At 29.2% G+C, this 21,786-nt stretch overlaps 3 protein-coding genes across 4 annotated transcripts in view; 1 reads left to right on the top strand and 2 right to left on the bottom strand.

Moving 5' to 3' along the window:
- Positions 1 to 8,282, bottom strand: part of LOC130665136 (protein Wnt-1-like) — a 45,408-nt gene extending 37,126 nt beyond the window's left edge. Inside the window, exon 1 of the mRNA XM_057465422.1 lies at positions 7,639 to 8,282. Within this exon, the coding sequence (XP_057321405.1) occupies positions 7,639 to 7,718 (80 nt within the window). The 5' untranslated portion in view covers positions 7,719 to 8,282. The remainder of the gene's footprint in view (positions 1 to 7,638) is intronic.
- A 3,743-nt stretch (positions 8,283 to 12,025) lies between these two features.
- Positions 12,026 to 14,111, bottom strand: LOC130665137 (CDK-activating kinase assembly factor MAT1). Its single transcript, XM_057465423.1, has 2 exons — positions 13,700 to 14,111; positions 12,026 to 13,024 (listed from the first exon to the last, which is right to left on the bottom strand). Exons 1-2 carry the CDS (start codon positions 13,821 to 13,823, stop codon positions 12,198 to 12,200), a joined length of 951 nt encoding a protein of 316 aa, XP_057321406.1. The 5' UTR covers positions 13,824 to 14,111; the 3' UTR covers positions 12,026 to 12,197.
- Positions 14,112 to 16,159: 2,048 nt separating this feature from the next.
- Positions 16,160 to 19,265, top strand: LOC130665138 (craniofacial development protein 1). 2 transcript variants are annotated; one of them, XM_057465425.1, is made up of 3 exons: positions 16,160 to 16,428; positions 16,579 to 16,926; positions 18,248 to 19,265. In XM_057465425.1, the coding sequence occupies exons 2-3, from the start codon at positions 16,587 to 16,589 to the stop codon at positions 18,748 to 18,750; spliced, it is 843 nt and encodes a 280-aa protein (XP_057321408.1). In that variant the 5' UTR covers positions 16,160 to 16,428; positions 16,579 to 16,586; the 3' UTR covers positions 18,751 to 19,265. The 2 variants fall into 2 exon arrangements, with proteins under 2 accessions (XP_057321408.1, XP_057321407.1); XM_057465424.1 differs by having other exon boundaries at positions 16,160 to 16,472.
- The last annotated feature ends 2,521 nt before the right edge of the window (positions 19,266 to 21,786 follow it).

The following is a 21,786-nucleotide window of genomic DNA, read 5'->3' as shown; positions in this document are numbered from 1 at the left end:
TATACACAAAAAAAGTATTTCTTGACGTAAAAAATTTTTACTCTTCTTAAGAAAATTTTCACTTGCGTCAAAAAATTTTTTTGATTATAAATTGAAAAGAAAAATTTTTTTGAGGCGAGTAAAATTTTTTTGCGTCAAAAAATCCTTTTTTTCTGGGCATATATTGAGTACCAATCGAGTATATATTTTTAATACATATATTTAGTTAAGAAAAAGTATTTTTTTTTTTTTTCATTACAATTACCAGGGCAATCAAATGTATATATTTTTTATCCGCAAAAAAATAAGATAACAAATGGCTGATAAATATTTACAATTCGCATTGTTTTTAAATTTGACTGCAGTACAAATAAAAAAAATCCCGAAAAAAATAACAGAATTTTATTGTATTGAATTAAGAAAATTTTCTAAGCGATAGTAATGTTATTATAAATATATACGTGTGATTGTCAATATATGTTAAAAAGTTGTTTGCTGTTAGAATAAAAGCTTTTTAAATTATTAGACATGTGGAGTATAAATATATTAAACAAATAAAGTTATAAGTTTAAGATGTAAATGAGTTTAAGTGAGCTTGTGAGAGAACACTACGAGATTCATTGATCGTTCAAGATCATGTTACTCATTCCACTCTATACATATATATGTATATAGAATATAGATACACAAAGCTAACATAATTATTGTGAAGCCTGACTTATGAATGCCCACGACTCTTGTCAGTATTATATACAAAGACAAGCCATCGAACTTTATTCATTTATATTTATTTCATTATTATCATTATTATTATTACACTGTAAAAAATTCGGAGTAATTACGGATTTTAATTGACTCCGTCATTCGGATTTTAAAAAAATCACTCCGTATACAAAGTAAATAGGGAGTTTTTTTCAACGGAGTGATTTTGGAGTGATTTGAATTTTATTTAAATCCACATTTACTCTGGTTCGGAGTTTTAATATTAAAGTAAACTTCTTTTAGGAGTTAATTCTACTCCGAGGGGATTAAATACATAAACAGTCATCCACTCCGTCATTCGGAATTACGAAGTTTTAAAAGAAATCACTTCCCATACGGAGTCAATGAGAAATTTTTTCCACCAGAGTGATTTCGGAGTGATCTGAATGTCATTTAAATCCGAATTCACTCAGATTCTGAGGTTTAATATAAAAACGAACTCTTTTTAGAAGTCAATTTCACTCCAACCCGGTGTTTCAATATTAAATAAAACTCCCCTTCGGAGTAAATTTCACTCCCAGGGGATTAAATACATAAACATCCGCTCCTCATCCCCTTCGAATTTACTCCGTAACTCGGAATTCCCGAGTTTAAAAAGAAATAACTCCGCATACGAAGTAAATTGGAGTTTTTTTTCCACCGGAGTGATTTCGGAGTGATCTAGATGTCATTTAAATCCGCATTTACTCCGAACTGAAGTTTCGAAATTATAATAAACTCCCTTTAGAAGTTAATTTCACCCGGAACCGGAGTTTAAAAATAATAATAAACTCCCTTTCGGAGTGAATTTTACTCCAAGGATTAAATAAATACAATCATTCGCTCCGCATTTACTCCGCTAATTTTTTGCAGTCTATTATTATTATTATTATTATTATTATTATTATTATTATTATTATTTAAACAACAAAAACAAGTGCAGAGATATAGATATGTGTAGAGGCAGATGGATATATTGTTATATGTTAGTGTTGGTTGTAGAATAACCGGATGAGTGGCTTTGATTCTTACAGGGTCAGTTTTTCGTAGGCTACTACCTGTCGCAGCTCTATCTCAAAGATTTAGAGTTTCTTTCCCTTTCAAACTTGTATATTATATTGTATTGTATAAACTGTTTTTGAACAGCAGATTCTTGTATTGTAATATAAAGATACTTGAGGACCCATCAACACAAAATTTTGTCACCTCACCACTCACAGGCTCACAGATGAGAATCATATATTATATATACTATTAGATGAGTGTTTGAATAATAAGGCTTTGGAATACTCCTGTAGAAGACTAACGCCTAGTCTGATGATAAAAGTAACCAAAAGCAAAACTACTCGGCTAATGGAGTAAAGGAGAAAGGACGAGGATCGAAGGTGTGTATAGAGAAAGGCCGAGAACCGAACGAAGGCTTGTGATACAGCAAACCTGACTGGATTCTTCTCATCGTCATTATGACAATATATTTTAAACCCAAGGGAATCATTGGCCGAGACAAGTCCCGCGGGCTGCCAAAGCCTGCCGCCCTCTTTGTCGGAAATTTTTAAAGCGCACAAACAACTGTAAGAGAACTAAAATACAACCGAACTAAGAATATGATCTTATACTTAAGATGATGAAAAAGAAAAAGATCAAGAGAATTTTGCCATCGAATATACAAAGATTATACTTTTACCTTATTAAATATATAAATGTATTTAATACTCTACAGCATCACGGGGAAAAAAATTTGAAATTATTTTAGTCTAACTAGACTGTATTTGGACTAATTGGTCTGTCTGTAAAGTTTTATAAAAATTTTAAGCTGTTTTTGATTTAAAGGATCAGACTAATAAAAATATAATAGGCAATAAAAGTCTGATTTTGGTCTAGATAAAAATTAAAGAAGGCAAAATATTATGAGAAAAAAGTCTGATTTTAATCTAAAGGCGACCGAAAATTGTTGAGAACAAGTCCTCGGGTCGAAAAATTTGACCTGTTTTAAATCAAATAAAAATTTTTACTTATTCTCATTTTTTATTTGCATTTATTGAGACAATTTTCAGACTTTTTTTCAATAATTTTTAGTCTGGTTTTTGTCGCCTGTAGATCAAAATTAGACTTTTTCTGCCTATTGTTATATTTTAGTCTGTTTTTGATTGTCTTTGGATAAAAAACAGCTCAGAATTTTCATAAAAATTTAAAAACAGATCAAACTTTTCAACCCGGGTCCAAAAATAGTCAAAATAAAGAATAGCACGGGCGAAACTCGATTAAATTTCCCGTTAATTAAATTAAAATTGAATCGAAGTACCATAAAATTTTCGTTTTACTCAAAAAAGATCAAATTTTCGACTCGGGATAGGTAAAACTTGTTGTTGTTTCTTTGTTTATAACTTTTTTGGTCGGTCTAAGATTTGAGTGCATTTGTTATCGATTATTTTGGGGGAAAAGAAATAAACTATTGACTTAGAAGTAACAAGAGGAAAAGCCCGGTTTATACAACAGGCAAATATTTCACGTCGAGGAAGTGGAGTTTAGGGTGAACGAAGACAGTGTGAGGCAAAATGAGGTAGAGTAACCGAGGAGCCAAGACCACAGAGAATCCCCTTTGTCGATTTTCTTCTTCTTCTTCCTTTTTTTACTTCTTTCTTTATTTTTTTTACGACAGTACAAGGCGGCGTGACTACACATACATCCTCAGGTTAGTTTTTATAGGCCTAATATATATTGTATATATATACATACATATGTATTATATTATATGCTTTGGATTAATGTACAGAACGGGGAGAGAAGTATAGTTTGTACTTGATATTGGACGCAGGCAATGTTCCCATAAACGTAACGTAGGCATATGAAAAAGGGCGCCCTAAAACAGACAATAATGTAACTTCTAATCTTCATGTCTTGCTACAATCGTAAAATTTTTTCATACAAGGAAAAATTTAACACTATTGACGTGACTCACAAAACAAACGTCAAAACTCGCATATAAATAAAATATGATACATATACACAGGAACAAAAGGCCATTCGGCAGCCGAAATGGAAGTAGATTTCATGATACATATATATATGTAAAAAGTATACAGCCAGAATCGGAGGCATTGGAAAAGCCATAGAAAAGTTTTTTTGAACATCATCAGAAATAAATGCAATAGCAAAATTTCATTTAATCTAGGATAAGTAATTTCTTAGCTCTAGGCATATATGTAGGCATGAAAATTAAAGTCTATTGGAAGAGCTATAAGATGCATTATATAGAAATTCGATAAGTTGTGACATTCAAAAATTATTGAGGAACGAATCAGTAAAAATATGAATTTTTGACATTTTGAAAATTTTGAAATACTGTAACTTCTAAACTAATCGACCGATTTTGCTCATCTTTGAACTTGATCTCGAAAATCTTCTACAGAAAAAGTATGTTGAGTTTCATTAAATATATAAATACATACATATATTAACTTTTGAACCATATGTATTTCCTGACTTGGCTCGTTGGGCTGAGTCCGGAGGTAGCAAAATTTTTCTAAAATTCTGTCATGAAGATGAATGCAATAGCTAAATTTCTATGAAATCTGCTAAAAAAAACCTAAAATTCTTCGTGTCAAAAGACGGAAACATTTTAAATTTTTGAGCGCGTTTAATTGTTTAAATTTTGGACTAAAATTTTCATCAAATTCATTATTTTACAGACATAAACTATTGCTGTCACTCAAGAAAAAAGTTAGAAAAAAAAATCTGAATTTAAATATTTTTTTGAATTTTCAAAATTTGAGCAACCCCTTAAAAATTTTTAAAGCTGATATTTGAAGAGGATTCTGAAAAAATGTTGAATGAACAAATTTTCATGAGACTTGAAAACAAAAAAAAGTCGGTTTTTTTGGGCCACCTAATATATATAAATATATGAGGAGTATTCTACTGTTGTACTATACAGTATGGCTTTAAGTTCAATTTCACTTTAAGTTCAGTTTCTCTTTCAAGAGAAAACCAGACAAGGGGAACAAAGAGAGCAATAGAAGAGATACACCGGAACGACTTTGCCGCTCTACTATAAAGTACGGATTCACCAATGCAGAGGGGTCTTATATGAGCTTTACGAGCGAGCATTAAAAACGTTTCCCTTATGGCGACGTGATACCGAGGCCTGTCGAACAATGACTATATACCCTATACACACTAGACGAGGCCCCAGACGTAATCACGTAATCGTATATATGTATATATGAACATAAAGGTCAACTATATAGTGAGCCACGATATCTCTCCTCCATCATATGTCCGTTTATTTCGTCAACGGCAACGATAATACCGCGGAATAAACCCGTGGTCGTATTTTCTTTCAGATGGAAATATAAATCTCTCAAGGTATATAAATTTAGTATTACTTTTTAAGATGATCCCTTGTAAAAAGACCGTCAACCCCTCACCTTTGCTTTCACTAACATAACAGCATTATAGGTATTACGACTAGTAATGGCGTTAATACTACTTTTAATTGCCGTCATAAACTCGACTAATAAAAATAAGACGCATCTGACTTTATATACAATACTTATTATTTGATATATACGCGCTCATGAGATTTAACTTATATACCTTCACATTTAAGTCTAACGATTTTAGCTTTTAATAGTATATATAAGGCTTTCTTATATTTTATTATACTTCATTGCTTATTCTTTGTTCCGTAAATGTAATTACGAAAATTTTTAAATTTTGCCGCCAATAATTTAATATTTATTTTGTTAGTTAAAGCTTTATTTAAATTAACGTACTCGCTAAAAACGAATTAGTGAAAATCACGTGACAATTACTATTTGGCAGTGAGTAGTCACTTATTACCAGTGAAAAGGATACCAGTGTTTGAATTAGTGATATACTTTTCACTAGTAAACAGTGAATAGTCACTATTTTCACTATTTCAAATTTAAGAGAGTGCCCGAGTCAAAAAACAAATTCGGATTCGAGTCTCAAAGCTCTTAATGAGGTTTTTGAGGATTGATTTAGAATTTTAAGATTGACAACAGTACAGAAAGTTATCCTAATTTAGTCCTCAAAATCGTAGTTACGACCAATTTTACCACTTTGAGGAGTAAACTGGAATACGTAATCTGGATTAGAGCCTCAAAATACTCAAAACATACAGGAATAATTTTATCAACATTTGAACCTCAAAAGTCTCATTCGACGTATTCTCTCCCCTTCCTTTTCTATCTAAAATTTTTCAAACTCCAAAATATAACTTTTCATTCGTTGAGAATTTCGAGGTCTGTTATAATTTAAAATCGATAAATTATTCGCGTTTAGACCTCATAGTTCTCATTGAAGATTTTGAGTATTAAAGTAGAGTTACTTTCTGAGCGGCAAATAAAACACCAAAAGAATTGAGGCTTTTGAGGACTAAAATAGAATTTGTTCTTTGACTTGGGTACATTGTTAATGCACGGTCAAAAATTTGCGCGTTAAATCCGGAGTGGATGACTTATTTATTTAAGTCCCTCGGAGTATAATTTACTCCGAAGGAGAGTTTATTTTAATATCAAAACTCCGAATTAGAGTGAATGCGGATTTAAATAAAATCCAGATCATTCTGTTGAGAAAAAAAAACTCTTTATTTATTCCGTATGCCGAGTAATTTTTTCTTGACTCCAAAACTTCAAGTAACGGAGTAAATTCGGATTTAAATAAAATCCGTAACCACTTTGAATTCACTCACAATTTTTTATAGTGTCGTCTTAAAACACTGATAAGAAATAATAATGATAATAATAATAATAATAATAATAATAATAATAATAATAATAATAATAATAATAATAATAACAATAATAATAATAATACCCAGAGAAAAAGAATTTTTTGACACAAAAAATTTTTACTTGTTCTAAAAAATTTTTTTTATTATGAATTGAAACCGAAAATTTTCTTGGGTCGAGAAAGTATTTTTAAACCCAAGAAAAAAAATTCTTGAGACGAGTAAAAATTTCTTATGCCAAGATACTTTTTCTAGTCTTAAGAAAATTTCTGTTTTCATTTCATGATTCAAAATTTTTCTTACATCAAGAAATCGCTTTTTTCTCTGTATTAATAATATTAATAATACACAGAAACAAAGAATTTCTTGGCGAAAAAATTTTTACTTGCCCTAAGAAATTTTTTGCTTTACGAACTGAAAACGAAAATTTTCTTGGGTCAAGAAAATATTTTTTGACCCAAGAAAAAAAATTCTTGAGGCGAGTAAAAATTTCTTGTATTAAGAAACTTTTTTTGGTCCCAAGAAAATTTTTGTTTTCACTCCATAATTAAAAATTTGTCTTGCACCAAAAAATCTTTATTTCCTGTGTAATAAAAATAATAATAATAAAGAACAAGAGATGTAACGAGTGATTAAGCGATAAATGTAAATTTGAACAATGAATTGGCCGGTGCATTAATTAGCAGTTAATTTATATGTGGGCACTTGCATTACACTGATGGTATTATAATGTACAAAAATAAAAGTACAAGGTGAATGAGAATAAAATAAAGTATACGTTATATGTATATATAGACAAAGTGACGGGAGTTAAGAGATAGAATTCAACTCCCATTCCCTCCTACTGCCTTTTACTTGCATAGTGCGTGACTCTGTATCTGTGTGTCCATGTGTCCTAAGTATGTGTAATGTGTAACTGTAGTGGAGACGATTAATCGGCCAGAGAACCAGTTTGTCAGAAATAAAATCTTCTCAAACGATCGTTTGACCGTTTTGCGCTGCATCAACGCGCTCATCTCGTTTTATTCGCACATCTAGTCTTAATCTCTACTAGTGTTTTGTACTCCTAAGTGTCTTGCAACTTTTTATTCTTTTAACCATCAAATACTTTTTTTATCTTTTATAATTACAATATAAATTACACATACAAGATTTAAACTTACCACCAATTAGCTTTGACGCACTGGTATCGTGCTAATATCAGCAAAATGATGAAAAAATTATTACCAGCTTTTGGAGGCATCTCTTTTATATTTAATTATATATAAAAAATGATCACTTGAAAATTCCTCGATTGTGTGTATGCTCACAGCTTTAAAAATTTCACCCGTCAGTTAATTAATTACTCACTAGCTTTAAACTTTTCATTTTATACCAAATCACTTCTCAAATTAAATGTTACTTCTAAATAAATAGCAAACACTTTTTACTTTTAAATTCAATTCACTCGAGTTTTACATCTTTGGAGTATCATTATTTTCTAATGACAAACATTAACATAAATATATGTATATATATTTATGTAAAACCAGTTACAACATGCAATCTAACAGATAATAAATAATTAAAATGACAGCGCCGAGCAACGAACGGTCTATTAAAACTTTTAAAATTTTTAGTTTTTTTAAAAAAAGTATCAGCAGAAGTTACGGGAAACTGATTATTGTAATAAATGAGTAAGTAAAAGACATTTAGAACACGCGAGATATCATCCGGTGGACGATCTTATTCGTACTGTGGCTCGCTGTGGCTGGTTAACACGAGGAAAAGGGCAACGAGGCCTCTCTTCTCGTCAACAGGCGGAGCTTGTCCGCTGATGGTCGTACTGCGATTGGCTAAACGAGGGAGGTTGGTCTAACTATACATGTATGTATTTTCATTTCTTTGCGCTCTCGTGTACACGCTCGTGCTCACCGATCTCTTAAACTCGACGGTCTCTTAGCACAAATGGATGTGTTGCATAGACATTCCGCACATGCGTGTATTTAGATTTTTCATCATCTTCTTCTTCTTCAGATTTAAGTTTCCTCATCATCATTAACATCCTCGTCGTCATGTAACTTGGAACGGTGATGGTGCTTACCCGCTTGAGCAGATCTCTCGCGTTATACTTTTGTTGAATTTATGTCTATATCTATATCATGGGTATGTACATATGAATGAGCAATTGAACGCTCGTGTTCCAGAGGGTGATTAACTTCAACAAGAAACGAATGAGACCACGTCATCCACCTGCTTCTAAAGAACCCTCATTGTCATCATCAGATTTAGAAAACTTAACTTAAATCACCCTTTCTTTTTTTTTAGTTTTTTTTCATACTCGAAAAAAAATGATCCTGAAGTTGGCAGACAATTAAAAATTTTTGAATTTTTTTTACAATGTAATTAAAAAAAAAAAATATGCACGTGTAGAAAATTTAAATAACTATAGGTGCAATTTTTCGAAATTTTTTTTTTTAATTTATGTCAGTGTCATGAAAAAAAGAATTTCTTGGCGCAAAAAAAGTTATGATCCTGGAGGTAGCAGACAATTAAAAATTTTTTAATTTTTTTTTTTAGTAATTAAATTAAAAAAAAAAAAATAAAAATAAAAATATGCACGTATGGAAAATTTTAAAAACTATAGGTGCAATTGTCCGAAATATTTTTTTTTATTTCAGTGTTATGAAAAAAAGAACTTGGCGCCAAAAAATATGATCCTGAAGGTAGCAGACAGTTCAAAATTTTTGAATTTTACTTTAGTAATTAAATTAAAAAAAAAAAAATAAAATAAAATAAAAATATGCAAAAACTACAAGTGCAATTTTTTTTAATATTTTTTTTTTATAATTTATCATTTTTTAAAAAATCCAAAAATCATCAGAGCTCACTAACTCCAGTATCATCAAAAATTTTGCATTAAGAAATGGAATAAAAAGTTTTTTTTACTCAATAAAATTTTATTTTTCAATTGATGATGAAAAAAATTTCTTAGGGTAAGAGAAAATTTTCTTGGGGCGGGTAAAAATTATTTGCGTCAAGAAACCCTTTTTTTCATAGAAGGACTCTCGGGTCGTATATATAAATTATTATTTATCTTTACTGTGAGGGGTAACTCAATCGAGTAGAGCTTTTCCAGAAGAGCTAGTGTAGTGTAGAGTCGCTTGAGAATAAGTTTTAGTGTACGTAGTTGTAGGTACATTCAGAAACCCATCATCCCATTCAAGTATGCATAAGTTCTACGACTTCTACGAAGGAGAATGAGAAAGAAGAAAATACTGAAGAGGAATGAACCTGGTGGTCTTAACAAATAGCGGTATATATCGAGGGGAGTATTGCTTGGTACATTGGTATTGTTACATGCCCTATGCTCGCGCTGTGTTTGCTTCATTGTCCGTAGCTAATCAGGCATGCCAGCTCTCGTCAACGGCTAATATTACGACTATACACTAAAAGACCACACTAATATCCGTATTTCAAGTTTACCTATCTTGTAAATCGTTCAAAAATATTTTAAAACTATTTTATTATTGTACATTTTTCTTTCTTTCTTTCTTATTTTTTTTTTTTTTCCAATATAATAATTTAAAATTTTACGACTTTTTTAAATTTCTCGTACTTTCATAACTTCAATATGGATATTTATATGTATAGATGTTTTTGTGGATCGACGTTTTATTTTATTTAACGAGATATTTTGTATTTATGGATTTTTCAACGTCAAAGAAAATCCATAGAAAACCAAAGCTTGTCACTGTCATAGAAAATCTATAGAAAGTTGGGATTTGTCCCCGTCATGGAAAATCCATAGAAAACCAAAGCTTGTTACTGTCTAAGAAAATCCATAAAAAATCTACAGAAAATTGGGATTTGTCACCGTCTAAGAAAATCCAAAGAAAATTGTGTACCTGAAAATTGGAACGTTTTTCGCGTAACGAAAATAAAAAAACGAAATGAAAAATAAAAAATCTTTTGGATCTAGATTTCTTAAATGAATCGTTTATTTGAGAAAGTCCATAAGTCATGTTTTTTACGAAATTGGGTTTTTTGCATTTTTGGGTTCTTTGGATGTCCCTCCATAGAAATCAATCAAAATATACATCAAATTAGCGTTTAAAAAAAAATTAACCGGTTGACAGCAATTTCATTTAATTAAGAAACCCCATTAGTCAATGACTCAAATAAACATATGCAGTTTTAGTTTTACAGTAATAATTTTTTTTTTTTATTTAAAATTCGTGCTTTTTGGGAAATTAATTTCAAATGTTGTTTTACTGTTGACTGTTATATGAATAATTAAAATGTTTAAATTAATTATAATTTTTTATAATATCTGAGTTTCAGAGTTCAAATACATATTTAATACTTCATTTTATCAGTCTAATAAATGATTTGAGTGGAAACATTTAAAAAAACAATGATTTTATAACTTTTTTTTTCGTTTGGTTGAGAAACCCTATAAGTCAATGAACTTTAAATAATTTTTTTAAGTAGTTTCAGTTAAAAAATTAAATTTTTCTTGTTGGAATCTTTTTCAGAGACGCTAACATTATTGTATTCAATTATTTATTTATTATTTTAATGTCAAGTTTTTCCAAAAAAATGTCTTTTGTGTTTCCTGAAAAATTTTGTTTTCTTGACTTATGGAATTTCTCAAATAAACAATTCAAATGTTTCGGACGTCAGACGAAAATTGCAGGCCACCCCTAACTACCCCTTAAGTCACCTTTAAAGTCAAATTACAAAAATTTTTTTTATTTTCGTTGCGCGAAAAACATTTCGATCTTCAGGTACAACTTCATTGAAAACCGGAACTTTTCACCGTTTAAGAAAATCCATAGAAAATTAATAAAAAACCAGAATTTGTCACCGTCTAAGAAAATCTGTCGAACCTCAGAATTTGTCACCGTCTAAGAAAATCCTTATTTTAAGTTTACGTATCTAGTAAATCGTCCAAAAATATTTTAAAACTATTTTATTACCATACATTTTTCTTTCTCTTTTTTTTTCCTGTATAATAATTTAAAATTTTACGACTTTTTTAAATTTCTCGTACTTTAAAAACTTAAATATGGATATTTGTATGTATACACGTTTTTGTCGGCCGACGTTTTATTTTATTTAACGACGTATTTTGTATTTAACTCCTCTCATTGATATCTGTTTCCGGGAGAGTAAAAAGGTTGAGGGCCCTGTCAAACTTGTCGAAAGTTAAGGGACTCAGCTCTGTTTGTCATACAAATATATACGTATGAGCGAGGCAATATTTTAAGAGCTATCTAATTTTATCTATACTATGAAAAAAAAAAAAATATATATATATATATATATATATATATATATATAAATACATTTAAAAATTAAAAAAAAGCTATAGATATTTGTGCCTTGTGTTGATTTAGCCCTTACTTTTATATTTATTACTTATTTATACTGTAATCCGCCGACTAAAATATTTGAACTGTATCGTAAAATTTTAATAATTGATCAATGAGATAGGCTTTGAATCTGTCGATACCAATAAATTATCACGACTATTTGAAATAAAAAAAATATTTTATTCTATATATCCTTAGTATAAGACTTAGATTTACTTGAGGCTTTAAAAATTTAAACTCAAATAATTAAATACAAGAGTACATTATAAATTAACACCAATTATTAGAAAAAAAAAAAATTATAATTATGATTAAAAAAAATACCTTGAGATAAAAGAATAAAATAAATAAATAAATCGATTGGTTTAATTCGATCGCTGAGACGGATTGTGGTATAGTCCAGCCATAGCCTCTTGCAATGCTCGCAGACACGCGATTGTTGCTTTGAATCCTCCGGCTTGTTCGATTTTTGTCTCACTTCTTACATGATTTATATACCCATGGGAAAATACTTGCTGCCAGGATGGCGCTGGAGGTCCTTCTGTTTTCTGCTCGATCGGAACATATGAGAAAAGCGGGCCGTCGTCTAGCTTCGGAATCGGTAAGAATCCTTGACTTCCTTTACCGAATTGTATTCCCGTACTGAATTGTGTCACTTTGGGTGTCGGCGCTATTTTGTTCGATTTTTCTATACTTGACTGCATTGAAGTGGCGAAAGTTTCGACGATATTTCTAGCATCGCCCTCAGAAAACATCAGCTCGTCAATGAGCGCTTCTTTATCGCGTATTTTACGCTTCTTTACTTCGATTTCTTCACGAGCGAGCTGTAGTTTGCGCTCCTCTTCGCGCTGTTTTTCCATCATCAGTAAATCCTGTAACTCACTTTCAGTCCTGCCGATTTTCATTCTGTTTTTATTTATTTGATCCTTATTTTCTCTCTTGTACTGCTCGATTTTTTTATTCGTTTCCAGCACGTCGATGTTGTTGGATAAATTGTAGACGATTGTTTCTATTTCTTCGAGGTAGTCATTGTACTCTCTGAGGGTAGCGAAATCTTCCTCCTTTTTATTGTAATCGCGTAAAATACGTTTTCTTATGTCCACTTCTTTTTCGACCATTGAATCTTCGAACATTTGAACCCGGAAGTTCACTCTTCTCAAAGGTGTATCACATTCTGGGCAGGATCCAGAGCCTATAAAAAAATGATATATTGATTAGAATTTAAAAATATTCAAATAAGTGATACTGAAGTTAGCCGACGTCTAATAATTTTTGGATTTATTTTCAAAATGATAAATTATTTAAAAAAATGTTTAAAAAAATTGCACATTTAATTTTTTTAAATTTTTACGTGTATATTTTTTTTTCATTAAATTGTTGAAAAAATTCTGAAAATTGTCTGTTAACTTCAGGATCATTCAAATAAATGATACTTAAGTTAGCCGACGTCTAACAATTTTTGAATTTTTTTAGAAATCATAAATTATAAAAAAAAAATATTTGAAAAAAATGCACCTGTAGCTTTTTTAATTTTCTACATGTGCATATTTTTAGTTTTTTTCTTTGTAATTTATTTGATAAAAAGAATTGAAAATTTTGAATTGTCTTCTAACTTCAGGACCACAATTTAATGATACTGAAGTTATCTGACGTCTAATAATTTTTGAATTTTTTTAAAAACGATAAATAATGAAAAAAAAAAAAATTTGAAAAATTGCACCTGTAGCTTTTTAAATTTTCTACATGTGCAAATTTTTACTTTTTTTTTATTTTTGAAATTGAAGATGAAAAAAAAAAACCAAAAATTGTTAATTGCCTGCTAACTTCAGGGTTAATAAAATAATGATAAAATTAATTAAAATTGTACCTTTTAAAAATAATAAATCAACACAACTTTCACATAATGTATGACCGCAAACATTTACCATCAATTTAAGTGATGGATTTCGGTATTTTGTTGTTTTACAACGTGGACACGCTTGATCCTCCATTGTTAAGCTTATTAATATATTTATAACAATACAATAAATATATAAATACTTATATTTAACTCTATAAATTTTATTTCTGTAGTCTACAATCAAAACATAACCTTAAGGCCAACGGGAATTGACTGTCCGAGTACTCGATACTTTTTTTATCAAAAATAATTTGTAATTAAATTATTTGAGTTTTTATTAATTAGTTAATAATTAATAATTTTATTATTCAATTGTATGTTATTATTTATGTGTAACACCACATGTTGTACTACAATAACTATTAAATTGAAATCACTGTTTTACTGTCATTTAAAAATTTTTTTGTTTTTCTTAAATATTGTTGTAGTTTTTTACTTTGACGATTGTTGTAAATTTAAGTATTGATGTAAACAGCTGATGATATATATTCATATATATGAGTGTGAATGTAGCAGCATCAAACAAATTTAGAATTATTAATAAATAGAGTAAATAATTAATAAATTAAAATTTTTAAAAATGCGTATTTGAAAAATTTTGAAATTCAAAAGCGTACTTTTTACAAATATTATTTTTTAAATAATTTACTCTATTTATTTATAATTTTAAATTTGTCTGATGTCTGCTACATTCACACTCGTTTAATACTCCTATGGTCAGTCCCAGAGAATATTTGTATTATTTGCGCGGTAAATTTGAATGTTCGAAAAATAACATTCGAAATGGGAGAAAAATTCAAAATCGTAAGTCAAAATAAAATGGCGGCAAAATATGATCGAAAAATATTTAAAATTAAAAAAAAAAAACACTCAAGTGCTTAAACAAACTTTGGTGGGGAAATAATATGCAGAAGGGTGTCCTAATACACTCGGAGATTTAAATTAAATTGCTCCAAGTGCATTGCAGCTAAAAAAACGTCACTTAACTGCTATTTCCCACCAGACGATGCCAGATGATTTTGCTCAGGAACTTGGAAGTTATCAGCATCAGCAATTCGCAACACTTTACACTAGCACTGAACACTCAACACTTAACTACACCATAAACACTTTGCACAATTAAAATTTACAAAATATAAATTTTACTATCACTGCACAAATGATACTGAATGTTGCTATCGAACCGCCAGTTGATACAAAGCAATCGATTTTGCAATCATTCGACCCCCCCCCACTTTATCAAAAATTTGAACGTCGATTACAACGACGCGCAGTAGCGCCATCTTGGCGCAAAATCTCTAAATTAAAATTTAATAATTTCATTTAAATTTATGTGTATCAATAATTATATTAATTAGACTACAAAATATACTCGAGAATTTTTATTTTCATCAATGATTTATTAATTATTCTCATTACTTGCGCGGTAAATTTAAATATTTCAAAAATAAATTACTACAAATTGGAAAAAAATTAAAAATCATACGTTAAAATAAAAGGGCGGCAGAATATGATAGAAAAATATTTAAGATATTAAAAAAAAACACGCATGTGTTTCACGCAAAAATTATGCTGCTACTGTACCCAAATGTAAGTAAAATAAAAATTAATAAATACGTATTCAGATAATTGAAAAATCAGTGCGCGCATTTTTAAAAATTTTATTTATTTAAAATTTATAAATTGTCGCATATCTGCTACATTTACACTCATAAAATAACACGTAAATTTTACGAAAAATTAAAGCTGCTATTTTACATCAAGTTCATACTTTGTAATTTCACATGTGGGAGGAGCAAAAAATGTATGATCCGGAAGTTAGCAGACAATTAGTAATTTTGGGATTTTTTTTTCACCAAATCAATGATAAAAAAACAAAAACTAAAAATATGCACATGTAGAAAATTTAAAAAACTACAGGTCCGATTCTTTCAAATATATTTTTTTTTTTTATAGTTTATCGTTTAAAAAAAATTCAAAAATAATTAAACGTCGGCTAACTTCGGTATCATAAAAATTTAGATGAAATTTTTTAATGATACTGAAATCAGCAGACAGTTACCAACTTTTGAATTTGTTTTTCCCACAATTTGATTGAAAAAAAAATAAATAAATAAAAATATTCATATGTAGAAAATTTAAAAAACTATAGGTGCAACTTTTTAAATACTTTTTTTTTTATAATTTGTCATTTATAAAAAAAAATTCAAAAATTATCAGACGGCTGCCTACTTCAGTGTCATATTTTTTGTGTACATTTTGAGTTGAAATTTTCTCTTATCCCGACTGGCCATATAGGAATACCACATATATGACATTACCAGCAAGGTCCAGTTTCTAAAATAAGTTCTGATGAATATTTTCAAAAAATGTCGTAAGCTGGAGCTACTGGTCAAGTACTCAGTAATAAATGCGAAATAATTCTATATAGGCATGCGTAAGGTTGAGAAAAAGGTTTACGGGTTACGGATGTTGATGGTGCATCAGCAAAATAGTGTACAAAATAGTTTCTACTAAAAATAATTTCCAATTTAATCAGTTGTATTGTTAACTATCATAAATTATTTAATTACTATTTTTTATCAAGTAATTCAATTGATTTGTGATTATTGGTGTTTATTTTTGGAATAACTATACGATATATTAGTCAGTGTAGTTACTACTGCTGTTAAAAAGAATCAATTACTTCATTTCCGGTAATACTCAATATTAAATTTTGCTAATATTAGTATTTTGCAAGGTAGTTTTTTTTTTTAACTTCTTTGTTATTTTAAAAAGTTGATTATATTTTTGCAAGTCATATCTTTGCTGTCTTATTATTATTATATATTTGTTTATTTTTTTAGGAGATAATATGTCTGAAGAGCATCAATTACCATCGGATTCTGATGAAGATGATGAAGATTATGTTCCTGATGGAGCGGAACAAGCGGGATCTGAGGCTGAATCTGAAGGAGAAATTGAGGAAGACAGTGGAGCAGAAGATGAAAATGATGAGAACGAACAGGTTTCTAAGAAACAAAAGAAAAGAGGAAGAAAAGGAAATAAAAGTAAAGGTAATAAACGGAAAAAGATCGAATCCAAGGATGTTGATAATGAAGATGAAGAAGACAAAAGTGAGAAAAAAATTGTGAGCGAAGAAGAAGAAAAATTACGGGCAGATTCACTCTGGGCAGATTTTATGAAAGATACAGGTAAAATTATTATACTGAAGTTGACAGACAATTAATAATTTATGATACTGAAATTAGCCAACGTCTAATAATTTTTGGGTTTTTTAAAAAACGATAAATTATGAAAAAAAAAATATTTAGAAAAAATGCACTTGTAGTCTTTTAAATTTTCTACATGTGCATATTTTTAGTTTTTTTTTCTTCAAATTAAATTGTTCAAAAAGAAATCCACAAACTTTTGATCCTAAATGAGTGTTAATGTAGCAGACATCAGAGAAATTTAAAATTATAAATAAATAGAGTAAATAATTGAAAAAATAACATTTATAAAAAATGCACTTAATTTCAAAATTTTTTAAATGCGCATTTTTTAAAAATTTTATTTTATTAATTATTTACTCGATTTATTAATAATTTTAAATTTCTCTGATGTCTGCTACATTCGAACTCATTGATCCTAGAGTTATGATAGTGAAGTTAGCCGACATCTAATAATTTTTGGACTTTTTTTTAAACGATAAATTATAAAAAAAAAAATATTTGAAAAAATTGCACCTGTAGTTTTTTTTAATTTTCTGCATGTGCATTTTTTTAGTTTTTGTTTTTTTGTAATTTATTTGTTAACAAAAAAATCAGGATCATCCTGAAGTTAGCAGACAATTAATAATTTTCGGATTTTTTTTTTCACCAAATCAATTAAAAAAAACAAAAACTAAAGATATGCACGGAAAAAAATGATTGACAATAACTGTAGTTCAACTTGTAATTATTTATGTTATGTTCAATAACTAATGTCGTTTCAATCAGTAAAATTATGATTTTAATATTTAAACTGCTATAATTAACAGTTAATCGTTGAAATATACTGCTTGACTATTTAAAATTACTACTTAAGCCTTAAAAAACTACAAGATACTTGTCAAAAAAATGCATCTGTTATTAATTTCTCACGTTCTACTCCATAATATTTACTATTATTTTTTTTTCGTGTGAACATATAGAAAATTTTAAAAAACTACAGGTGCAATTTTTTCAAATATTTTTTTTTTTATGGTTTATGGCCCAAAAAAAAATCCAAAAATTATTAGACGTCTGCTAACTTCAGTATTATAATGAACATACATATAGATTGTAGATTGAGTAATTTATTTTCATAAAGAATACTTATATTATAATTTCGTGGTTTCACATAATTGATTAAGGAAAAAAAACGACAAAATTCTTTTTATTAATAATTATACATAAAATAGATTCAGATTTAGTTATTGACAATGAAAATAAAATAAAAACTTTGAATATTCTTAATGATACAAATAAAATTTATGATTTTTGTACTATTTAGGAACAGTATCGAAGCCAAAACCACAAAAATCATCGAACAGTTCACAGGAAAACAGTCAAATTGTGAGGCCTAAAGTTGAAGAGAAAGTAAAAATAACAAAAATTTTTGAATTTGCTGGAGAAGAAGTTAAAGTTGAGAAGCAAGTAGCTGCCAATTCTGCTGAAGCCCGACTGATATTATCTTCAACAGAAAAATCATTGAATCAATCAGAGTTGAACAATGATTCCAGAAAAACAGTTAGAAGAGGTCGCGGTGGAAGTCTCGGTGGCATATCTTCAGTTCTTGGTCAAATTGGCAGAAAGGCAAAAATTAGTACTCTAGAGAAATCAAAACTCGACTGGGATAATTTTAAGAAACAAGAAAATCTTGACGAAGAAATCACTACTCACAATCGTGGCAAAGACGGATACTTAGAACGTCAGGATTTCCTTCAGCGAGCGGATGTCCGTCAGTTCGAGATCGAAAAAGAACTTAGAACAGTAGCAAGACGCAGTACGCGATGAGCGGCGTTTATTTGTATTTTATTATTTACATAAAATGAAACAGAATCGATGAATATGAATATGAATGAAAAAAGATGATAATAACAACTGCCTTTTGAGTTATAGGATCAAGTATTAATCATTCCAAGCCACCAAAAGGACGTAATGAACTAATGAATTTAAAAAAACATGTTCACAATCAATTGCCATTTAAATACCTTAAGATTTTTCAACTGATGTACCAACATACATTACCAACCGCAATCGACTCAAGGCCAATTAATAAACAATAAAAACTGGCCCATTGACGACTTTTATTTATTGTCAAGAGTGACTCTGCTCTAGTAGTTAATAACTAACGGCTTCATATCAATGTATTTAAACTATTATTATAACTATTATTCAAGAGAAGAAATTTATCTTCTCAATACTTAACGCTGCTCAGGTGACAAATTATGGACGTTTGTATATTTATTAAAGCGTACGGCATTAACTTAATAATATTGATTTTTCATTGAGTCACGTCATTTGTTATTTGTCTTTTTACACTGTGAGAAAAAATATTTCGTAATTTATTATGTTTAATTTCATTGAATAGAGTTCGGCATGACGGGTTTTACCCACCCGTAGCCTGCGATCTTCTAAAAAGAGACTACTTATATATAATAATTGAAATTATTTTTTTTTCTCATATGAGTATTTCTTAAAATAAATTTTTATCTGAGTATTCAAACTATTAGTTGATTAATTTAATATTTTAATAAAAATCCGTAATAATTTATTTCATAGTTCATTTAACTGAAATTAAAAATTTTGTGCTCTACTTTTTTAAACTTCCCGCTAAGAAAATTAAAAATTTTCAAAAAAAAGGGAAGTTGTTTCAGTCCGACGTTCAAATAATGAGTTTTCAACACATCTATGTTTTGAGATCCTTGGAAAATATTCTGACTAATTTCAAGGTGATGTCCGAGTGTATGTACGTACCTACGTATGTAAATATTGTAACTTTTGAACGAAATGATTTGGTTTTTTGTGGTGGCGTTTGAAGCGGTTCATTAACTCCAACAATTTGAAAGAAATTGAACGGTATCGGTACAGAATATTCGGAGATATCCCAAAAATAAAATTTTTTCAAAATAGTTTATTACACACCTAAGGCAGTAAAGTAAGAAATGTCTCAGATCACATGTGATTGTTAGCCGGAGGAAGCCCTAAGTGTGTAATTGATATTTTCGGACAACTTGTAATCTACTCGATGGATTGATTCCAAAAGCTATCGAGCTCTAAAACTTTATAAGCCGCCTCAAATGCCACCTCGACCATCAAAATTGGTTCGTTCGAATTTCGAAAAAGTGTTTTTTTCTAATAAGATCCAAATCACTGAACTAATTGATGACAGTTTTTTTTTAACGTCAGTAGTTGAAAAACTGCGTCGAATGTCATCTTGAACGTCAAAATCGGTTCATTATTTCAAAGATATTGGAGACTAAAAATAAAAAAAAATAACAATTTACTTCATTTTTCACGAATAAGTCATAGTATTATTTATCAAATTTTTCAAAAAATTTTTTTCAATAGGGTAGAAGTACCATTTGTGGCCACTGCTTCATTTTTGAACATTTAATACTTTATTTTTAATAATGAAAGTGTATTAAAAAAAATTTCACTGCAATAGTGTGATAATAATTTATTCAAACACATTTAAAAAAATTGATTATGTTGTTGAGTATTTTACAAATTATTCAAAATTTCTAAGTGGCCAAAACTGGCCCTAAAGTGGCCAAAAACGGTACTTCTACCCTATAAGAGGTCAAAAAACTGCATCAAATATTTTTTTTGAACGTCAAAATCTGTTCATTATTTCCAAAGGTATTGCTGATATAAAATAAACAAAACAATGATTCACTTCAATATTTTTTTTTGTTATCGTTCATTACTTGAATTTTCGCAATGGAAAATGTGACATTACAATTTTCGAGCTTGAAGAGCTCAAAAATAGCGGGAAGTTTTGAGGCTGGTCCGCAGGGTAAACCGTTTTCCATATTTTTTCGTTCGGTTTGCTCTCATTCAAGGATTTTCTGATCATCTGTATTTTTACCGACAAAAATATATATATATATATATATATATATATATATATATATATATATATATATATATATATATATATATATATATATATATATATATATATATTTGCACAAATAATTAATTTATGTACATATGTGTGATACAAGATATAACTCGTCGCCAGTCTGTCGTAGGATCGGTTGAGAACAGCCTTGCCACGGTAAAAATAATTAGTCGTCTCTGAAAGATAATAATTTGCAGGCATTTATATGTATATGGAAGCGGACTTACTACTGTACCGCTTTGGTAAAGTTGTTCTGCCCTGTATATTAATGTATAGTTTGTAAAAAAGTAGACGGTTTGTTGGCGCCATCAAAAGCCGGCAGGTCCATATTAAAGATGCATATGCACGTGATTCGAATTCCAAGCGTTATATGTACGCACTTTTATCCGATGACGTCACTTGAGTCTATATATCTTTGGTGATTCTCCATTATTACATTAGGCTTAAAATAAACTCAATGAAGAATGGAATGTCATCACGATACCGGATTCAACGGGTAATTACAGAATGCTACACGTCAATACAATATTTCTAACGTAAACTCATACTTGTACATACAAAAAAATACATATACAATGGAGTAACATGTGAAATGGTGATGAATCGTATAATGTTCACGGAACACGTACCTTTCTTAGAAGTCTCTTTCTATCTTGATTACTATCAGCGTAACTTTTGAAGTACTTACATTACATATATCGTACTACGTACTACAATTATACATGAAACATGTGATTCGAATAAATGACTGAACGAAACGCGTTAAGAATACAAGGAGATCAATAGCCTTCAAGTTTATATTCAAATTATTTATATTTAATTTCATGTAAAATTTTTGGTGACATTTAAAATTTATGGTATCGAAATTAGTCGAGGTCTAATCATTTTTTGATTTTTTTAAAAACGAATTAAAAAAAAAAATA

Source organism: Microplitis mediator, chromosome 3 (assembly GCF_029852145.1).
Source record: "Microplitis mediator isolate UGA2020A chromosome 3, iyMicMedi2.1, whole genome shotgun sequence".
Classification (NCBI taxonomy): Eukaryota; Metazoa; Arthropoda; class Insecta; order Hymenoptera; family Braconidae; genus Microplitis; species Microplitis mediator.
The sequence above is the reverse complement of the archived record's forward strand: the minus strand, read 5'-3'. Positions and strand labels throughout refer to the sequence as shown.

Coding starts and splice junctions, on each gene's coding strand:
- LOC130665137 (XM_057465423.1), bottom strand. CDS start 13,823: ATGGAGGATCAAGCGTGTCCACGTTGTAAAACAACAAAATACCGAAAT. Junction 13,025..13,699: donor TGATTTATTATTTTTAAAAG/GTACAATTTTAA, acceptor ATTTTTTTATAG/GCTCTGGATCCTGCCCAGAA.
- LOC130665138 (XM_057465425.1), top strand. CDS start 16,587: ATGTCTGAAGAGCATCAATTACCATCGGATTCTGATGAAGATGATGAA. Junction 16,927..18,247: donor AGATTTTATGAAAGATACAG/GTAAAATTATTA, acceptor TGTACTATTTAG/GAACAGTATCGAAGCCAAAA.